The following is a 17,541-nucleotide window of genomic DNA, read 5'->3' as shown; positions in this document are numbered from 1 at the left end:
AAACCTGCTTATGATGCATTTTGATGGGAGAGAGGGGTTGTTACAGATGCTCATAACTGAATCTTTTATCTTTTTTCTTTTAAAAAAACATAGGAAATGACATACAAAAAGACTACATTAAAAGAACATTATTTAGGTTGCAAAGTCAAACACTCAAAATTTAGGAAATGCCAGATTTACAATTGCCTGTGTAACCATAATGCTGCCCAACTTGTGCAAGAGGGAAGAATTAAGGTAGGACTGGAACTTTTTAATCTACCATCTTCTAACTTTGCAACACAAATGCTCTTTTTATGTAGTTTTTTGTATGTATGCTAGCATATTACATGTGGGATAAATGCAATACCATAACTTAAAGTAATTTTCAATGCTACTTCATTGCCACTGGAAAAACAGTTTACTCTAGCTAAGACTACTTTTCTTTTGAGTGAACCTATTTGGGCTCATTGTGGCACATTAATGGGATCAACCAACGCATATTTAGAAGCAAGTGGAAAAGGCAGAAATAGATGAACCCTAACTAACATGGTCAGTGAAGGCCCAAAAATTGTATGGCAGGCATTGTTTCTTTTTAAACAGAATATTGCTGATTTTTAAACTTCATTATCCATAGTGCAATTAAATTCCTGTCCTCTTAACATTGGTCTTACACAGAACACAAGAATCTAGTCAGGCATTCATAAGCTAGAAGAAATGCTAAATAAAATAAATTCTATGCTTAAAACTGTTTAACCAAATTAAGCTAATATTGCACATAGTATATGGCGACAGTAAGAAAAAGCAAATACATTTTGGTAAGATTCTTACCTGTTATTTAGTGTTGTTGGCAGAGGATGTGTTACATTAGGTGGCACAGCTGCATGAGTGAGAGAAGGATTCTGGGATATTGTGGCAGGGGTCTGAATCACCCCATTTAAAGCCCCTACAATTCCATTGATTGCCAGCTGGTTACCTGGCAATGCTCCAATTATTCCACCCACACCAGGCACTGCAGGAATGGTGGATGTTACAGTCTGCATACCACTAGCTAGTGCCCCCACTGTCACACCATTGACCTGTTGAACTCCTGAGCCTGGCTGAGCGGGACTCTGCCCAGCAGGTGGTGGAGTGGAAAGAACTGATGAACTGCTGGTACTTTGTCCACTGGAGGTTATCTCCTAATGTAAAAAACAAACCAACAAAAACCTTCAGCTGTATAGAATTTCAAACAGAACAGAACAGCACAAGGATTTTGAGATGAAGTTAATTTATAACAAGGTTAGAAAAACAAAAATAAAAAACAAAACAAAATTACCTGGTTTAATACAGGGAGAGAATTGTCAGGTAAAAAACCGTTTCCCAGATGAGGGCTTTTACTGCTGTTCAAGGAATCAGTGCTATGTGCTAAAGTGATGATTTAAAAAATAAAGTGAAGTTTAATTTTTGCATTTAACGTTTAAAATATTAAAATATTCAGAATAATTTATTTCAGCAGAATGTTGATGTTAAACACAGAATACACAAAACTTGAACATAAACTTCATTTCTTATAATCACAACCCCAAAGGAAAATATTAGCTTAACTGACTATTGAAAGGTGATGGATGGGTTCAAGACTGAATAGTAAAAAAGAAAATGCCTGGACATAAGTAGCAATGATTTGTATAAGTCTCATGCTTCTTTAAACACATTAAAACAAGGGGAAATTTTTCTCTTGTGAAAATTTTTCAAATCTTTTACTTTTTATTGTTTTTTTTTTTTGTAAAAGACAAGTATGCACAAAGTAGCTCGTTCAGGGAAAGCTTATATCTAAAAAATTCCCAAATCCACTATAAACTTGGCATTCTTTTCTCTAACAAAAATATTGTCAGTGATTAATTATACGCACCAGACAGATCATTTTTAAAAAAAACCCACTAATTATACTGGATCTGTTCTCTTTGTACACACACATATCTCCCATTCATGGCAAATAGGTGTAAAATAGGCCTTTTACATAAAGAGTCTTCAGGTTACTTTGATAAGAGTACTATGCAAAATGTGGGAAACATTTTTCTCTACTTACCAGCTTGTGCTGGAAATGCATGTACTTGATGAGATGGGCTAGGGTTTGAAGTTATTGTTGGAAAGGGAACTGAAAGCTGTGCATTTAATAGCTGGAGGCGCTCCTTTTTAGCAGTCAGGTTCTTAATCTGTTCCTCTAACCGTCGATTTTCAACTTGAAGTTGGTGTAATGACTTCAGCATTCCCAGAACTAGAAAACAATTGACTAATAAATCTGATCTCTTTTAAAGTCACATTCAAAGTTTTTTCTTTATGAAGAATATCTCAGGATTGCACAATGTAATGTGCTAGAATTTTAAATACTGTATAAATCCTTAGCATCCCTAGTTACATACTGCGGATTAATATTGCCAATTAAGATAGCACTTAGAGTGAAAATCCACCCCAAATAATTAATAATGTATTAAAATAAAAAAAAAAATGCTAAAATTTCTCCTTTGAAGTCAGATGTATGCAATTGTGGATCCATGTGGATGGACCCTTACTTCCATGCAGAGACAGTTGCACCATCTGAGTCTTTGTTGATTTTGAGCAAGTTTCAGAACAATGTGCTTTTTCTGTAAACATAGCCATAACAAAAAAATAAAGAAATAAAAACAAGATTCCTTTAATGACATGCAGGTAACAGAGCAGTTGTGGAATGCCTATTCTATTTGGCTTATGAAGTTTAAAATACAACTAAAAACTCTAAGAGCAGATCAAAGATCTGAAATATATGCATAATATTTATGTAGTCAACTATTATTGTTTTTTAAAAAACCCAAAGGAAAAGTATGTGCAAAAGGAACTGTTGAATTCTTTGTCAAATAAATTGCAAATTTATGTGATCAATGAAAACCCTTTATTCGGGTTTATGGGTTTTTGGGGGTTTTTTTGTTTTCATTATGCTTTTGAATCACCATAAACCTTGCTGGATGCCAAACCTTCCAGCTGCTTTCAGTGTCAATCTACAGATCACCCAGCAGGGAGCACTACATGAGCATTGCAGTTACCACCCTTTCTTTGCAGATAAAGCGCATCATCATCTGAACAGGCACAGCTTCTACCATTTCCTCAAATTCTGATTTTGTTCCAGAACATGGATGACCCAACTAGGGCTACAGAGTAGCTGTTATGCCACAGGGATAGCCAGTCACTTTTTAAATACCAAATTGTATTTGTTTAACATGACCTCTGGGCCTACGACAGACACAAGTCTACTGGTATGGGCACATCTGGTCATTTCCCAAGGATTTAGCTTTTTATCCCTCCTCTTCAAGAACATACAAAGGAACCCTCAGAGCGCCCAAATGAGATGCAATAAGACTTAGCTAAACCTGTCCTCCAGCTATCATGTTTAAAGGATTATCCCCGCATGAATTTCCTCACAATTAGCATTTTTGTCAGGGTACCATTCATAAAAGTACCAACTAGATGGCACTTTACTCACTACCAACAACCAGAATAGCATGTTCAATAACATATACACACACAAAAAGTGACAAAATAATGATTTTATATCTTGTCTAAAACTATTCAATCAATTTTTATTTATATTGATTTCTCATTGATTATGAATAAATCCAAAGCAATGTTATTTCCTCAGTTAAGCTTTATTTGTATTCACTTTTCAGTTATTTCATTTTGGTAAACACAACTCTTGAAAAATAAATAACTCAGTACAAGAATGGCATGAAAAATGGAGAACATAAACAAAATACAAAAGCACTGTAGGACACCTGCATAACACTTGTGAAAAACAATGGAGTTTCTCACAACTGAAGCCGGTAGTTTATACTAAAAATACCAAAAATAAAGCTCTAAAGAAACATTTCAAAATATCAGCATCACATAAAATAAAGCACAATTGAGGAACCAAGCCTTAATGATAATCAGTATAAAACAGAAGTTATAAACTATGCAGCATAAAATGGTGAACAGGTTGTTTAAAAAGACTTAGGCATTCACTGGGTGATAATTATTTATAACACTGCCCAACAAACAAAAAAGCCCAGTAATAACAGAAAACATGAATACTTACTGTCACTAGGGGTGCCCTGTTCTAGCAAAAATTGCTGTCCTTCACTCCACTGCCTCTCCAAAAGCTGTTCAATGCTGGCAGCTACCGGGGGCAAATTTTCCACACTGCTGTTCACTGACTGATCATAGCGAATCTGTAAGCTGCTTACAGGAGATCTGTTGAAAACATTGTAATTTACACATTTAAAGGAAGGAGGGAAATGTATTTAGCAAAGGGCCCATAAAGTTTCTTACCTTGTGCTAGCCCCTAGCACTTACATAATCCAGAGCTTCCAACATTAAGCTTCTCAAAGCCACTAGGAACTCTGAGCTCTCATCACCCAGGTTTTAACAGAAAACAGCAGTTTGGGAATTTGTGTACAGAAAACAGATGCATTAGTTTAGCTGCACTAGAAGTTTATGTCTAACAGATATTATTGAACTCAAAGAGCACATATTGCTGGAGCAGGAAATAGGTGCTCAGTATAGTAATAAATTATATATAAATCAAATATCTAAAAACATCTAAACAATGGTGAAATACAAAATATGAAGCCTGATTAAAATCATTACAATTATGACATTCTCCCATAGTACATAGGTCACATGTAATTTTCATGTGTGATTTGTGCCAAAAACCCATGTAAAGAGAAATTTTTGAATAGAGAGTGATTGAGTGGAAAAAACGGTTACTAACATTTCCATAATTGTTGTTCTTCAAGAAATGTTGCACATGTCCATTCCAATGTAGGTGTGTGCGTACCCTGAGCACAGATGCCAGAATTTTTTCTCCCTAGTGGTATCCGTCAGGACAGCTCCAGAGTCCCCTGGTGCCACATGCTCACAGTGCCAGTATAAATGGCCCCATTGACCCTGCTCCCCCTTCAGTTTCTTCTGACCAACTGTCTCTGATTAGTGGGGACAGAGCGTGGGTTTTGGAATGGACATGTGCAACACAGCTCGAAGTACAACAGTTACAAAAAAATTAGTAACCATTTTTTCTTCTTCGGGTGCTTGCACCAAGGCAGGTCTTAAGGTTGCCTCCATGAGGATCACCTTTAGTCTTGCCACTCAGTTCTTTTTGTTTCAGGATCTGAGGTCCCTGCAAATTTGGCAGCAGTATTTCTTACGAGATTCCCCAAGGCACTTAAGACAGCTTGAGTGCAGGTCACTCAAAGGCACAGTCTTACTACCAGAGGCCCAGGGCTTGAAACCAAGCCACTGAGGCATGCCCCGGCACCAGGGAAGCAGATGACCCCATTAGCTAAGCATGGAGGCATCCGGAACTAAGTACTAAAAACCACTAAAATGATTAAATTCCTACCATGCTGTAATAACTATTTACACTAACAACTGCAGAAAAATCACTAGGAGAAGGATTGCCTGAGCAAAGTGGTCCCGACGGATACCACTGATGGGAAAAAATTCTGGCAACTGCTCAGGGTGTGCACACCCCTACACTGGAATGGACATGTGCAAGCACTTGAAGTAGTAATATTATTTCATAAAAAAACCTTAAAAACATTAGAGTTGCATTCAAAAATCAAAAAATAAAGTTAAAATTTCAGAGGGGTAGCCGTTTTAGTCTGTATCCACAAAAAGGTGCCACCGGACTCCTCGGAGTCTTGAAGGTGCCAAGTTAAAGTTGCCTATACAACCGTAACTCTGCCACCTTTGTGCATATGCATTCATATACCATCTTAATACATAATCATACCCTAGTCTTTCCACTGGACCCATCTCATTCAGAATGAATTTCACCGCTCTGAAGAAAGCCAGTACAAGGTCTATGTACCCATTAATCCCTTTTTGTGGCTTCACCTGCAGTCTACAAGGTGGACCGTACTCAGTGAACAGAACAGCTGCTCAATATTTCTTCTTATCTTCATTTTTCCCTATTTGGCCCTGTGCCTCATTCAAAGCCAGATCCAAAGCCAACTGAAGTTAAGAAGCATCTTTCCACTGCCTCCAATGGGCTCTGGATCAGGCGCTCAGTATATTCTCTGTATTTTGCAGTTGTAGAACTAAAGCAAAGAGATTAAACAACTTGCCCAAGATCACACAGGAAGTCTGTAGCAAAGTCAAGAACAGAATCTAAATAGGCTGTACTCCAGTCCACTGCCTTAGCTATGAAGCGATCTCTTCCAGTGCCCCCTTGTTTTATTCACTACAAGAGAACAAGTCACGGGTCCTGATTAAAAAATAGCATTTGATGCTATAATAAAGGATTATATTGTAATGCATATTGTGAAGTGACTTTTTGTATAGAATTTCCTAATTAAAATAAAAAAAAACCCAAGAAATTCCACCATGTTCAACTATTTGCTAGACAGAATTAGAACGCTCTGTATAGTGTGTTATATATGCAATGAAACAGAAGCCCTTGCCTCATTTCAGGCATACGTTTTTGTACCATGTGGCCTTCAATATTTACCTCCTACTTATTGCAGAGTCAGCATGTAACTGTGTAAATTCTCAGCCTATTATATTAAAATATTGATTTGCATTTATATAGGGATGTACATACATATTTAAAAACAGGTATTATATACTGTATGTTATTTTGAATGTTTGTTGGTATATTAGTTAAATAATATTTGAGGCATGCTTGGGAAAAGAAGCGCTTCCCATTCGAAACTGAAATCATTTATATACACACTATACACACCAACAGTTATATTATACTGTAAGTATGGGTGTATATATGTGTGTGAGATTATCTATCTAATACAATTGTTGTAGAGTGGTATAGAAGTTTTATTAGCATGAGCTGGAATGGCTGCACAATTCACAAGTGAGTTATGTAGGTCATATCAAATGATTGCCAATAAGATCTTCAAACCACTCCACTTTAGTATACTATATATGAAATAAAGAATATTTCTGAGTGTTAGGTCTATTTTTTCTTTCCTACTACCTGTAAGTAGGTGGTATAGTTACAATAAGCCCAACTGTACAGGGTTCAGAAAGAAAAAAAATAAAACTAATAAATGTAAAAAAAACCCACCCCAAAACAACCCTGTAAATGACTCTTAAAATAGCTTGTCTAACACATAAAAGTCCCACAACTTTAACTTCTGATGTTCCAAGACTTTCAGGCCTAATTATTGTCTGTCCTACATATAAGACTAGTGTAATTTGGGAGGGTGGAGGGGCAGGGGGAATTTCCATATTTCAAAGAATGAAGCAAACATTTGTGTCTCTCTTCTTTTTTTAATGGCAAATGTATGAAGTTACTCAGATCTGAACATTACAAGAGAGATACAGAGATGGATTAGTGGGCAGAGGTTATATTAGGCAGTCAAAGGTGCAAGGTACGTGTGACGCTGTCTGGAATATGGTGACCATTTATAATATTATTGATACCAGTATTACAAAGAATCTTACAAGATATGCCATGTAAGGTATCAGTGGAAAAATTATGATTGACTAAATATGATAATCATGTTCATATGTATGTATCATCTTTGTATTGAGAGTTATAAATGTGTGTGGTATGTTTGTATTTCAAACTTGTGCTGTGCGTCTGGGTAATTCCCCCAGGCAGATTGGCATCAAGCACTATCCAGCCTGCTTGATGGCTTATCAAAGCCAATCAGCTATACAATGAACCCATTGAGAGAAGCCAGGGACTTCACCTATGAGTCAGCAGGACAAGTAGGGACATGCTGGTGGACAGGGGACTCCCATGTGCTGTAAGTTTGTGTTTGGGACAAAGGAAGTACAAGTCACATGGCAATGGATATAAAAAGCCAGCTGCATTTTGTCTTCAAACCTGCTTCTCACCTCTGGAGCAACTTCTCTACAAACTGAAGCATTGAACAAAGGACTGACAGACCCCATCCATGCTTTGGGCGTGTTCCAGAGGGACTCTACAAACCAGCAAACTCACCAATGCTGCTAAGAACCTGATGTATGGACTCTGAAGTCTTATATAGTAACTCATTGTTCTGACCATTTAACAACTCACTTCTTGTTCTTTTCTTTTCTAATAAACCTTTGGTTTTAGATACTAAACAATTGGCTGGCAGCATGGTATTTTAGGTAAGACCCAAACTAGCATTGATCTGATAATGTGGCTGGCTCTTTCGGGATCAGAAGGACATTTTGTATAGTGAGCAGAGTTTTTAAATAACTTCTCATTTTACTGGACCTATGTGCTAACTGGGAACCAGAGAACTGGAATGAAATAGAGGGGGCTGAGAGATTTCTTTTTTCAGCTTCTTGATAACCAGTGTGGGGGATCAGGAGCACAGTCTGTGACTGGTTGGTGAATCTAACTTCAGCGTTAACCTCCAGTTTGGGGAGAATATGGTCTCCTTTTTGAAGCCTGCCCTGACCTTGGCATTTTCAGTCTGGGCTACCCTAGGCACCACAGGTCACAGTATGGTCTTTTTTTATATTGTAGACAGGGCTGGTGGCACTGCCTATCATTAATGCTGCCTGACACTTCCTTTTATAAGACTCAGTTTTCAAGTGCTTATAACGTTGCCAAACTTTGATTTCAGGGTGTCTGCCTCAGGCTAATTTTTTTTTAATAAAATTTCAGTCAAAATGATTCAGCCATTTACAAGAATGAGGCTAGAGAAAAATACATTGTTTTGCCCATGTTAAAGAATTCTAGTAATCTATTCCTTGAACAGCTCTAGTGTCCCCATGGTTTGGACCCACCAGTATATAACATATACATTAAATTATAATCTAATATAGCTTTGTTAATTACAGACTTCTACAATGATCTCAGACTGTAATAATAAAATACAGTGTTACAATACTATAATATAGTAACGAAATTCTTTGGAGGCCTATTGTCAGAGTTACCAGATGGCCAGCTGAGGCAGGAGCAAAGGCAGGCTGGAGAAAAGGCAGGCTAGCGTGGAAACAGGTAAGGCTAAGCAGGACCAAGAGCAAAGGCAGTCTGTTGAAATTACTGGTAATTGGAGTGTTCCTGGCCAGAGTAGTGTTGTTGAGCAGACTGGAAAGATTGCTTTCCTTAGGAGCTTATGTATGTGCCTAGGGATCACCTCTTGTGTCCTCGCCTGTGGATAGGCTAAACCTATGACGACTATCACAAGACCTGCAGGTGATTACCCCTGATGACTTATCACACACACTTTGGACTCAGAGATGATACATCAGGCTTAAGTAGACTTGGGCTCAGAGGTACCTGAGGCTCAGGCAGGCCCAGAGGTATCACACCTATTGAGCAATCCTGATGCTAATGCCCAAGCAAGGCATAAAACAGCATCCTTAAAATACCCTACTTCAAATAGGCCACATATGCAAAATAATCACTCTTAAAAAATAACCATTATCACCAAATAGCACTCTTATTTCACTCAAAGCACTTAAAAACCTCCAGACTATTTGAATGTTTTTCCTTAAAATTATAATTTAAAAATCAATGGCAACAATTATAAGTATGTTAGAGTGAAAGAATTCTATAAAGAAGATTCTATTGTCAAATTTCAATAGTGGAGATCAAGTGCACTGTCTCTAGAGCAAGAAAACACAATATCTGGATATAGTAATGTTCTCTATGTTTCACCTCCAGTATTGTAATCTGATGATATATGGGAATTTTTGGACATTTTAAAAAAAGAATTATAGTAACAAAAATAGGTATAGAGTGGAGCTAATACTACATGTAGATAGAAAATTATAAGCAGGTCCCTTTAAGGAGATCTCGATTATCTCAGTAACCCTAGGTAAAGAGCTCATTTATCTTGCAAATCTAATCATGTGAGTTTTAGTTAATATTCGAGTAAATTTGGCACCATTTTCCTAACTTCCTGGACATGTACATTGTCTGCATAATTCTTTAGAATCTTAGCAAATATATGCACTGTCGATAAAACATAAATAAGTTTCCAAATCTTAAAGTGTTTCCTTTGCCTGTACTCTCCAATGTAAATAACGCTTACCGTGGTGAGAGACTTCCTCTGGGTGAACCTCCCCTGCCAACAAGGCTGCGAGTATTATCTCCAAGATCTTGACCTGTAATGTAAATATTTCACAGCTGATAAAGTTACTCTTATTAGATAAGAGTTTTAAAGCTGCTGTATTTTTAAAATATATTAAACCTTAACCACTACCTGCAGTTACTACTAATGTGTAGATAGTTGAAGACTGCTGAACTGTAGCATGTAAGGCGTTGTCCTTACACATTTCTGTGGGTGTACCAGGCCATGGATTATGTTCAGTTCTTTCATTCCTTTCTGTTTTACAGCACAGAAGCGTGGTTTGCATTTGCAGTACCCTCCCCTCAGCCACTTTTAATTTCTACGGTGAAAGTAATGAATCACAGCTGTGGACAGCTAATCTGTATGCTTATCACAGCAAATCCTGATGCTTTCTTTTTTTTAACACTTTTCATCCCAAGACAACTCATAAAACATAAAATGCATAAAACCTACCACCGTCTAACAATTATATATTGGTTTAAAGATTTACTGAACATTTTATTGAAGTGCTTACTTTATAAAATTGCTACTGTTTATAAGCAAGAACATAGGAAAGACTTTTGCTACAATGTATTAAAACAAACAAACAAAAACCCTCATTAAATAAATATAAAGACATGTTTTGCTTGGAAGGACTCAAAAAGGTTATTTTCCCTATGGCCTCTCAGTAAAATAACCCTATCTGCCCCCTTCAAGGCTTCCCTCCCCCTTTTCTGAGTCAAATGACCTATGACCTCTTAGAGGGCAAAGACATGACTGATCCATTCTTGGTAAACTGCTAAACTCATTCCCTTCCCCCAAACAGGCATGACTACTATGACATGTCAACAAATCCTTAAAGATGGAATGAAACAAAGCAAATCCAGTAGCTCATTAAAACTGGTCTCTTCTGCGATGTTACAAAATGTCAATTGGTAAATATTCACAGGATTATTAAACAGTGTAGAAGTTCTCTAACAGGATCTTTCTGCCACACAAAGTTGTGTGCGATGCAATTTCATGAATTATGCAAATAAAGGTTTAAACTATTCAAGACAAAACCCAGTGCTGTTACTTTCTTTGCAAAGAACTAAGAGAACTGAACCCATCAATCACAAAAGTCACAGGAGACATTGTTGCATTCCTGCCTGCTGATGGCTCTGCTTAAACATTTACATTTCAGACAGTAAAAAATGCATAGCTATTTTGCAGTACAACAAAGAATTTACTTCCAACATGAAAGAACCATATACAGTCATTTAGGAACCAAATCCCCAACCAAGAGTTCACAAATAAAATTAGTGGTCATATTTTAAATAGTTAAAATCAGGAAAGCAGATGCTTTGAACAGTTCTAGCAAGCTTACCTGCTTGACTGTTTTCAGACTGAGCTATAAGTGCTGCCATTGCTGAATTAGGATTCAGCCTATTGCCATACATGTGGGATGGAGGCAAACCGAGGGAAGATCCAGGTAGGGTGTTTGCCTGTAAGACAACAATTAAAACTACAATCTTTAAAAAGTCTGGGAGAAAAATTCTTAATTTATTTTAAGGACACTTCCTCGTGAATTAAAATTAATTACTAGTATGTAAAATACTTAAAAGTTAATTAATATTTAAAAAGTAATTAATGATTTTCAATCAAGATTTGGAAATAAGGAAATATAATCGCAATACTTTCTGAATGTATTAAAGTGTAAATTGCTATTTTTCTGGTACATACATTAAACAAAAAGCTTCTATAAAAATTAAAAAAATGTTAGCATATGAATTGTTAGAAATTTTTGAATTGTAACTTTTAAATGATTGGCATACAACAAGTAGGATGTGTAGACTTGCTTACAATTCCTAAGTATGCAGCCAATGCCAGGACTTAGTGGCATGGTGACCATGCGGTTATCCTACTAATTATTTAATCTTATTAAACCATTTACAAAATAAGGGCAGGTAGACAACAGATGTCTCACAAATGCTTGGGTTCCTTACATCACAAGACGGCTGTGGAGGTCAAAAGGTCCACCTTCCAGCTCTATAGTTTAACTACACAGAGCCATATTTCCTTTGCTTTACTCTGTCATTAGTAAAACCTGCACACTATTTTGTTACTTCCTATTTTGATAGGCTTGGAAACCTGGTGTTTTTTTGTTTTGTTTTGTTTTTATTTTAAAGAAAGCAAACAGCCATTATAAGTATGTTTTCTATACAATACGGGGCTCAACGAATCACAGTTTTGCCCTGACCCCATATAAGGAACTGTATTTTTGGCAGCTGGCCAGCTCTACTTACTGAAGAGCTTGTCAAAAGTTTGTATTCATTCATGTTGCTAACCACAATTCTGAAGGTCTTTGCTGGGACTTGTGCCAAACAAGCGAAAATGAACCCTTAAACAGATGAAGCTAAGGAGGCTGGCCAAAAACTTGCATAATCCAATGCAATAAAAATACCTTCCTCCCTTGGCTGTTTATACTTTCTCCCTTTCGAAGAACAGATCTGCCTTAAAACTGAGTTTAGGAAGCATACGATCACAAACAAAAATAATACTGCCGGTGCTAATAGAAGATATTTACATTAGCCTGAAAGAACACACTTTTTTCCAGAATAAAAAATAGATTTTAAGTCTACGCTCTGGTGTTTACAGAAAAACAGATGCACAACCTGTGAGATTACATTAACAATAATCTTAGCATGAACCTGAATACGCAAATAAGCTTTTCAGAAGAAATGAAATGCTTATTTTTTTGAGATGTAAAAAAGAAGGTGAACAGCAGGGAAGTCAAGTTGCAGGACATTTTGACATATATAACTGCACACAAGAGACAAGAGACACATACTGGTTATTACAAGAAAAATATTACACAGTGTAAACTATGTCTCTGGAAAGAATCATACACTGCCATTAAGGTTTGGCTTTTAGCCAACGTATTAAACTTGATGAATGGACTTTTACAAATTCACACAACTGTTTCCAATGATGCTGTATTTACTATATACTGGTGAGAAATCATGGCCAGTACTTGTATTCAAGTTTTTCTGTTGTTGAGTATACTGTTAGAATAAACAAACATAAAATGTAGGAACAAGAAATTCTGTAAGACAATTGTCATTTTAATAGATTTTTTTTTATAAGAACATAAATCACAAACGCTCACAGGTTCACCAAGTATGGGGAATCTGGCCCTTATTTCAAGGTTTGTAGAATATTTCCATTAGAATAAATCTGAAAAAGTTATAAGCCGTTTAAAATACTGTAAGTCTTTTCATTTACCTGTTTATGTGAATATGTCCCTGAAATGTAGTACATTAATTTCCACTAAGTTCAGTGACACTTACTGATGGAGGCAGGCAGCACTGAACCATTCCAGCTGTTTTCCTCAATAAACACCTATAGCATGACTCCAAATCGACTAGCATTATTTGTTAGTAACCATTCATTTTTCCTCTCATGCAAATAATAAGAATTACAAATTTCCGGTAAACACTTTCTCTGAAGCAAACGTTAATAAACAGAAAATTAAGCAAAGGTATTATCTGCGCCTATACTTAAAAAAGACAAGACCAACAAGGTAAAACGCTGTATATTCCAAATTTAAGTTTAATTGAGGCAGTTATAAATTATATTAGTGGATTTCTACCCTTTAATCAATGTGAATTATGTTTTATTAGTTTTTAATTTTTGAAAGTTCAAAGTGCTAGCATTTCAGGAGAGTGAGATTTTTAAAAAAATCAAGTCAAAAAGGTACACTACTCACTTCTGCTGCAGAGATTGGATTTCCGCCCCCATTATTCTCATTCTATTTAATTCACAGCAAGGTTAATAAAACTAAAGTAAAGTAGTATGTATAAGATTACAAATAAATGTATAATAGTGGCAGAATTGCCATAATCGGCAAAAACACAACATGTTTAGTAGACTGAAATTAACAAAAAAATTCATAAGCAGAGCTAGATGAAATTAGTTAGAATGATCTACATATCTTGAAAGGAACAGCAAGTCTCGGCTGAGAAGCTATTAAAGCGCAAAACAACACACATCAAAGAAATTAAATGTTTGCTATGTGGGTTGACATACCAGATCAAAAGGGTTGGCATGATTTGAACAATATTTAAGAGTCTGAGGTTTTTCACAAGTGGTGCTTCACTACCTACATATAAATGGTTGCTTACACTTTAAAAGAATATTTTAAGACTTCCTGTGACGTAAGCTAGAACTACAGAATTCCTAGTGACATCACACATCTTATGCAACTCCTCTAGAAAAAGCTCACTTTAATAGAACTGCTCAAATAGCTGGCGGTAAAACTTAGAACTATATTTTTTTTATGAGGAGGGAAAACGTCAGGAATATGGATCTGAAAAGTATTACTATGTACGTGACGACTTCATCTGACAGGAAAGTAAGGAAGGTATTAGAGTACTGCATTATTTAAAGGTGAAATAGGAGCTTCACATTTCACTCAGTTGAAACAGGCTGTAGCAAGCATTTATTAAAAATGCGCAATCATCCTGTCAATACACATTAAGGTCACAGGATTGAAACAAGCTCTAAAATGCATCACTTTTAAAGCTGTAGCATTCTTTATTTCAGCTGATTCTCTTTAACAGCCAACTTGCAACACATGGCTGAAATGTACTTTTACAAAATTTAAATAATAAATATTTATATTTAACTAAATATTTATTTTTAATGCCCAGAAAACAAATCTTACTCAAAATGATTTCAACAGATAGATTTAAGCCTAATTAGAGATATACTGTATTTTGATTTTATTTATGGAAAATTCAATAAAGGAGCAAAGCAACACAAGATGAAGATAGTTAATACACTATAATTCAAGGAATGATTGATTATAATAAGAAAAAATGACAATTCTAATTGGCCTCTGATGTATTTCTCCTATAGTAAAAAGGAAAGTCGTATATATTTTTAATTAAGTTTGAAAATTATTTGTACAAATCAACTAAATTGAATAAGTTACACAAATACCCTGTGAAATATTTTTAAGATATCAGCAGCACTGATGTTTCTTTGGAGTAAAGTCCAAAAGTATTACTTTACATAAAAATGAACAGAATTTATGAACAATAAAGTTTCTAAAATTAGCAAAAAGTATTAGATTGTAGGACTGGAAATTAATTTAATTTTCCAGGAAAAAACAGTTTCTTGCCTAAAAAAAGTTACATGGAGCCAATGAAAGAAAATCAAAGGGAATACAAGGAACCCAATAGTTAGCTATATAAAATTTTTATCAGAAAGGTCTTGATAATCTGAGAACCCATGAGTGTGCACATTCCCCTGTTTCTTTCAAGTTTTATGCCATGAAATATTTTCTGATAACAGGCCCCATTTCTGTCTGAGCTCCACACCAGTAAGGTTTTAATACTCAGCGTGTGATGAGAGATGAAACCAAGTGTGAACAACTTTCAGGTCCCATGAGTAGGCTGACTATTGAAGCTGTCAGGTTCAATTGCATCATTCGACATTATTCAATGCCCCAAACTGCTCCCTAATTGTTAGGGGCTTAACATATTCAAAACCATTGTTTAGGCTAATGCTGAAATGCCTACAGTTGAGTTTCCATAAAGAAGGGGGAGGGATTTAATTGTAGTTAAACCATTACTGAACTCTCCTTCATTCATGATAGGACAACAAGAATGGGCTGAACAACCAATTCCAAGACTGCTTCTTAATCGCTTTATATCTAATCAATACACTTCTTCCGTTTTGATCAAAAATATAACCATTGCTAATAGTTTCGTACCACAATATTTTGGTGATTCTTTAAAGTAAATTGAAGATAATTTCATTGCCTATTTTAGCCCAGAGATATTTGTCATTAAATGAGGGATGGAATTTTTCTTTAAAATAAAAATTATTTATTCTTACTTAAGTTGCCCGTGTGCCTCAAATATGAACAGCAAAATAGTATATTTAAGGCCATAATAGTATGGTCTAATTCTGTTATTTTTTCATATATTTAATGCAAGTCTTGTGACAGAAAATACTCATAACCATGTCATGATGTCCTGTTTTATATGAATTATAGCAACCATGCTGACCAGTCAATACTAATCATGTTTCTGCAAACTTTCTAAAGGAAAAAACTCTACATAAAACCATGTTGTAGGATTTTCAAAATACACAGTAATTAAAAATAAAGTGCATATTAGTTTTGTCTTTGATTTGGAAGACATTGCAAAATTTCTGGTACAAAAAGAATATTTCCATTTCAAGTACTGTAATCTAGATTTAACAGTGGAAAAGAAAGGAATAATAGAGGCAGCAGTTTATCAAGCTTCACCCAAAACTGGTATCTTGAAATGTGTAGATGTAGACTGATACCAGTTGAAATTTGCTTTTGGGGCTACCTGCTCTTTTCCCTTTTTTAAAAGGTATGATAAAACAATGTATGTGACTGTTATAACCCTCTTGTTTTACAAATTTCAACAATAAATTTGGCACCAGATTACGATTGGCTCTCTGACAGCGTACGGGGACCAGCTATAATTTCACTAGGCAATGAACCCTCTGTTCCATGTTATTAGTGGCCCTACCCCCTTCCAGTTCTGCTAGCTCCACACCATACCATTTAAAGGGTGGTTAAATTGCTGCTGTAGCAGCATACACTCCCAGGGAAACCCAGAATAAATTTTGGCTGAGTCAGACAGAATTACTTATGAGGTACTTGCTGCAATACATCACTTCTGGAACTCCTCACCACAAGTGAGGGATATGTTTTAAAGGCACAATCTAGAACTAAACTTTCTGTGGAAAAAATGCTCAGTCAAACTTTCTAGTGTTTTTCTGATAGCCAGAAACACAGCTGGGATTTGAAAACCAAAATTAAAAAAATGTTCAATGCAGTTAAATGCTTCAACATTTATTTCCTAGAGTCACCATATCAACATTCCAAATGCATGAAGTAATGTAGGACATATAATAGAAAGTGTCTATTGAACTGCTTTTGGACTGAATCTTGTGATTCTGCTGAAAACCCAAGGCCAACACTTCCATTTGTCTTCTTTCAATTTTCATACGGTTTTCACAATAAACATTAAAACAATGCATCTTATTGCTTCTTCAGTGCAAGAGCCTATAGCACTACTGGTGACTGAAGGTGGGGACAGCACGAACTTCCTACAGCAAATCCTAGGGTGACCAGACAGCAAGTGTGAAAAATTGGGACAGGGGTGGTGGGTAATAGGAGCCTATATAAGAAAAAGACCCAAAAATCGTGACTTTCCCTATAAAATCAGGACATCTGGTCACCCTACTTTATCCAATCACTTCTATGTCAGCAGAAGGAAACAAATCAAACACCTACTGTAGCCTTTAGTTATTCCCGCTCTGAAAGAAATATCCTGGCCCTTACTCAAGTGCTTCAAAGCCCGTAAACTTTTCCATCAATGGCAAAACTACCATTTTATTAACTGGGCTGACCGATCCATAGGAAAATTTCAACAAGCAAGATTTTTCACTATTTAATTATTTGAAATAAAACAATTTGACTAGAGAATTCTATTAGAACATGCTAGACAAATGAAAATAGAAGAATTACAGA

The 17,541-nt window shown here is 35.9% G+C and overlaps 1 protein-coding gene across 4 annotated transcripts in view; it reads right to left on the bottom strand.

Annotated features, from left to right (window-relative positions):
- Nucleotides 1-17,541, bottom strand: part of MLLT10 (MLLT10 histone lysine methyltransferase DOT1L cofactor) — a 209,817-nt gene that overhangs the window by 7,812 nt on the left and 184,464 nt on the right. For all 4 annotated transcript variants that reach the window (XM_024199587.3, XM_024199595.3, XM_024199614.3 and 1 more), the window contains 6 exons: nt 11,350-11,467; nt 9,966-10,038; nt 4,064-4,218; nt 2,045-2,233; nt 1,295-1,383; nt 808-1,157 (listed from right to left, as the gene is read on the bottom strand). In XM_024199587.3, coding sequence (XP_024055355.1) covers nt 808-1,157; nt 1,295-1,383; nt 2,045-2,233; nt 4,064-4,218; nt 9,966-10,038; nt 11,350-11,467 — 974 coding nt within the window. The remainder of the gene's footprint in view (nt 1-807; nt 1,158-1,294; nt 1,384-2,044; nt 2,234-4,063; nt 4,219-9,965; nt 10,039-11,349; nt 11,468-17,541) is intronic.

Source organism: Terrapene carolina, unplaced genomic scaffold (assembly GCF_002925995.2).
Source record: "Terrapene carolina triunguis isolate 2854851 unplaced genomic scaffold, T_m_triunguis-2.0 Scaffold84, whole genome shotgun sequence".
Lineage (NCBI taxonomy): Eukaryota > Metazoa > Chordata > Testudines > Emydidae > Terrapene > Terrapene triunguis.
The sequence above is the reverse complement of the archived record's forward strand: the minus strand, read 5'-3'. Positions and strand labels throughout refer to the sequence as shown.